The sequence below is a fragment of the Aplysia californica genome, unplaced genomic scaffold (genome assembly GCF_000002075.1).
Source record: "Aplysia californica isolate F4 #8 unplaced genomic scaffold, AplCal3.0 scaffold00538, whole genome shotgun sequence".
Classification (NCBI taxonomy): domain Eukaryota; kingdom Metazoa; phylum Mollusca; class Gastropoda; order Aplysiida; family Aplysiidae; genus Aplysia; species Aplysia californica.
This window is the reverse complement of record NW_004797808.1, coordinates 245,348-250,459: the sequence shown is the minus strand read 5'-3', so window position 1 is coordinate 250,459 and position 5,112 is coordinate 245,348. Positions and strand designations below refer to the sequence as shown.

General features: G+C 38.5%; 1 protein-coding gene across 1 annotated transcript in view; it reads left to right on the top strand.

The window, feature by feature from the left end:
- Positions 1-606: 606 nt before the first annotated feature.
- LOC101864476 (SH2B adapter protein 2) overlaps positions 607-5,112 on the top strand; it is a gene marked incomplete in the record, with an annotated part of 52,251 nt that continues 47,745 nt past the window's right edge. Inside the window, 1 exon segment of the mRNA XM_013087054.2 lies at positions 607-1,516. Coding sequence (XP_012942508.1) covers positions 812-1,516 — 705 coding nt within the window.

Here is a 5,112-nt window from a genome sequence, read left to right as displayed (position 1 = left end):
TTGAATAGCTTCATGACGCGCTGGCGTAGAAATAGCGCATTGTTGTTTTTCTTTTTCTCAGAGTCAGAGCGACGCCCACCTCACAGCAGTTACATTCAGTCACGCTGCAGTGAGCTAAAACATGGGAAAACGTCATACTACACTATTTGCAAATGAACTGATATGACTTAACTTCAGAAACGAAAACAACCTGGCCTGAAGCTTTGCTGCCGTTCATACCGACAATCCTGCCGACAGCTTTCATCCACTTCACGTACCTCAGTCATGTTTATACAGTAAAAACCATTGAATAAGGTGACCCACGAGTTGACCTAGATAGTCAGTTGCAAATCCCCCCCTTCCACCCCGCCCCGGCGCTTTTTCAGTCCGGGATGGTGAGGAATGCATGTTCTCTGAACAGTTACGATTTTTCAAACACGTATTCCCGTTCTTCTGCTCAACCTTTTATTATTGTCTAGAATGGATAAAAGATAACAAGACACAAAATCGTGTTGTTGATTCAGTGTTGACCTCTCATGTGTTTATGCAAGAAAACCCGCCCGAGCGGCTTGTTGTGTCATGAATGGACTTATGACTAGGGACCCGACGACTGCGCATGCGTGGAATTTACCTCTTATAAATGCTGCACGTCACACATTGTGATTGTTGTGTGCGCGGACGGTAGTGTTCGCTTCGATTCTGTAAACACCGCAGTGTTTGGGTTTCTCTGCAGGGCATAGGCCATTCGATCATGAACATCCCAAGGTGTGGGAATGACAACAACACTCTTTGGATATGTGTGGGGTATTGATGTTCGAATTCCGTTTTTCCAATGGCCGGAGTTGGGAGTGACGGAGAAGGCGAAAGCATGACTGTTGATTTCTGTGAGAAACAAGCGTCCAATTCGGCGCAGAACTTTGTGCATAATTTCCTAGCATTTGATCGAAATAACCCAGCGATCGGCAGGACGCGAGATCCATATGACTATGCGAAAAAATTTACAGAATTCTTTCTGAGATACTTCGACTACGAACTGCGTAGATCGTCCCTCCATAATGCAAACAACATTACGGAAGTGAATTCTGTGGCCGAAGCGCACGGAGCTAGTCCAGCGGAGGCAACCCCTCGGACAGGGATTGTCCCTGAAATGCCTCAAAATGGAAGTGACCATATTCAGCATACGCACACAGATGATTATGAGCGGGACAGCAGCCCTGATCGAGGGGTCAGTCCGTCCCGTAAACCAACACGGGGTATATTCCGGCGTTTTTCCTTCAAAAACATTAAAAAATCAAAACTATTCAAACAAGGAACAGAAGAGGGCGGGGAACCATCTTCACCAAACCCTCGAGCAAAACATAAAAACAAGAGAGATTCCAAACGATTACCAAACTCACAGCAAGACATTCAGAAAGAAGGAATTGTTAATGTTCTGACCGGGGAAGACGCAAAGGGAAAATCTAGATGGGAGAAGACAAGGCTTGTTCTACTGAAAAACCAGAGTGGTTTTCAAATGGAATTTTACGCACCACCAAAGGTAGGGCCATAGAGGTGTACAGTTTTTGTACTTAGAGACTCAGAGAGATAGAGGCTACTGAACTGTTAGCCTCTATAACTTGAAGTTAAGACTTATCTATCTCTACTAACTAGATTCTATACTAGATCTATACTCGAAGTAGGTAGAGTCTACACATGATTTTTACTTGTATGGCAGTTTCAATGCTTTTTGAATTAAGTAGGCCTTGGCTATATTATATGGCCGCATATTTACTTTATATTATAAAGATTGAATCGTTTTTTGTCTGAAACATAGCTAAACCTACTGGATGTTATTGCCATCTGTCTATCTTTTCGAAAGCTAAGCTAAGGTCTCGTTAAATTGATCAGGAATCTGGACTCGCTGGGTTGTAGCCTCGACAGTAGACAAATCCAATTCTACAGAGGCTAAAGTATAGCAGGATGGAGATGTGGATGTCGTCTAGGACCCTAATTGCCCTTCTATTAAAAAAAGAAATCGTGATTCCAGGCTCCAGGAGTAATGGATTTGAAGGATGGTTAGAATGTGCAGCTTCATTCTTATATCTTTATATAGATCTATAGCTCTTTACCATTGATGGTACTTTTATTGATGCAAATATTTTTAGAACCAAAAATAATAAGAGAATGTGAGGTGGCTCGAAACTAATGACAGATTTTTTTCTTTTAAAGATTGACAAGAGCTCTGTGTTGATTGAATATCTGTGACATTATGGTGAAATCAGGCGCTCGTCAAAATGATGAGATAGAAGAAAACAGTGAGAGTAGTTTAAATTTCCCGTTTGGCAATTTTAAATGAATTTTTTTTTTTTGATCAACACCTTTCACTTTCAATACATTTTTTAAACAATCAATGCTGTGATGATTTTAGGAAAAAAAAACCCCCTGTTAATCAAAGGCACAAAAAACGTAAATTTTCAATTTCCAAGTGGGGCTCTCAAGCTTTGGAAGTAACCAAACTTTGATTGCCATTTTCTCGCCAATTTGACCTTTTAAACCAGGTGACCCCTACCTCCTTCAATTCGAAACATCACATCTTCTATTAAAAATAGATGGGTGCTTTTTTTAAAATCGAAAGCAAGACAAATGAGCAAGCTTTAAGTTGATACCATATAATGCCCAAAAATTGACGAGCACCTGATTCCACTTTGTGGTGACACCTCTATCTTCTCACTAAAACAACTTTTAGGTGTACAATTGAGACTTTGGTCTGTTGTTGGGTTACTAGAATTGAAGATCAAGGCTCAAAAGGAATTTATTTTTGTTAATGGGTGGTACAACTGTTAAAAGAATGTTCGAGGAAGAACAATACCGGAAAGTAGAGTACAGTGTAAATGTATTGTTAAAAAAGATTGGAGGAAAGGACAGTGTTCTGCTAAAAGTAGCAGCAAGAACAGGAAAATGTCTGACTGCCTTACTTTTCCAATTGCTGATTTTTAAAACCTGAAGTATTGTTTGGAGCATTGAAAGTCTTTAAAGCCCTAATAAAATAATAATTGTGACCCATGCCTTTTAGTGCTGATAATAATGCTTATTGGTCATCTGGACACAGTTGAAATTATCTAAGACAGCCGTCCATTGTCGAGCAAAAATGCGGCTGTCTTAGACAGGTGTCCATCTTCACAGTGCCATTACTATAACAATTTTTTTAAAATGCAAAAAGGAGGAAATGGGAAGTGGCCTTTCGCACCGATGATTACCTTTTATTCAGATGGCCACTAGAGCAGCTTTGACGTCAAACTTGACTTACTGACTTGGGTAATGGTTTGACCCCAGGCATTCACAGAGAGCTACGGGTGTACTCATGCTCTAGATTCAATTTATTATTCTTAAAAGTGTCTGTTTGCTCTGTTAGAATTGGTGTATATGGTTAGAGTTGCTTACCAAATCTGACAAGTTGTCACCAAAAAATTGTAGTTTTGGTGGATATTGCTTTAATTCATACATTACTCTGTCTGTTAGAAATAATTAATGTGTTTTTATGCTTAGTAGAATAATAAATAAAGTGATTTATCAGTGTATGCTTACTGTGCCGGAACAGCATAGGGGGAAAAGCTGCTTTTTCTTTCCTCATCCTTACTGTCGTCATTTTTCTTCTATCTTTTGTATGTTTGTCACTCTTGTGAACTGCTATTTCCGGGATGCCTTGATAGTCGAAGCAGACCTTGTGCTGTTGAGGCTAGAGAGGTGAGCAGAGTAAGCCTGGTTCCCCATTTGGACTTCGCTGTTGACATCCACCCCTTGGCACTCATATATATATATATGACCTTCAGTTGCTAGCGCCGTAAAACATTACTAAAACTATTACAGAAATAATATTCTCTCTAGACTTTCTGCATTAAGTATACTTTAAAACTCATATACACAAAAACAGTTAAAGACTCATCCTAGTCACAAAAATGGCCCCTTGGCAGTACATGCAGGACAGATTCTTTACGTTTTATTAAATTATAATAAATGATCGTTCATAAAATAACTAAGACAAGTCTCTTTGTTTTAAGATCTTTTTAGAGGAACACTTACAGGAGGGAACAATTTTTTTCTGTTGTGAACAATAGTTGGGGAAAAAAAATTGCTTAGTAGCAGGGCTAATGTATTTCCATCTGTTTATGTTAACTTTTTATGCGATGTCAGTCCTTGAAAGTGGAAAACTGTCTCCTGTAGTTTACTTTAATTACACACAAGAAAGGTCAAGTTGTTTGTTTGTTTGCACTTTCTTTAAAGTTTTAAAATTTAATGTTTTAATTTTCAAATCAAATTTAAGTCTGAAGTTGAGGAAAAAGAAGACTTCTTCTGCTGTTCACACCATGAAAAATAATAAAAGTATGTTTGTATACTTTTACTTGTTTACATTGAACATTTGTACATGTATCTCTTTTACCTTTATGTCCTCTATAAACAAAACTGTTAATTATGTGGAAGTCTTGCACAATTTGATTACCACATTTTAAATCGTACATGTACTGTAGAAAACTAAGAACATTTCAACAATGTTTCTTATGAAAATCAATTAGGTTATTTTTAAATCTCTGATTGCGGATTTTCTTTTTTACTGAGGCCAAGTAAATTACCGTTTTTAAAAAGGACATGATTCAAATTTTGGGTTTGTCAGAGTTATTTTTGCACGATGATTATCAATTGAATTTGAACGAAACGTTCAGGCCACCTCTTATCTATCTGCTTTTTTTGAGCAAACGTTTTATGCGCGAAGTGCTCTGTTTTGTTTTGTTTTCTTTACACCAGCGAACAAATCTTGATGTGTGGAAGTAAACATTTCATATATTTTCATAACAAAGTCACTCATAAATGGCACAGCAGGTTTACCGGAAAACCGACTGGTGGGAAGTAGTTTATTTTGAGCAACATAGTGTGAAGTGAATTATAGTGTCATTAAAAAATATATTGTTGACAGCACCGCTGTTCGATGTCGCAGTCTCGTACTCGTAAGGTTATTGACCCTGCACTTGAGTCACCGTCTGAAGCCACTGAAGGTAAAGGAGGGAGAAAAAAACAACTCGAATTCATACGCGCGTGCGACACACACTCAACTGACACACGCACACACACACACACACACACACACACACACACACACAC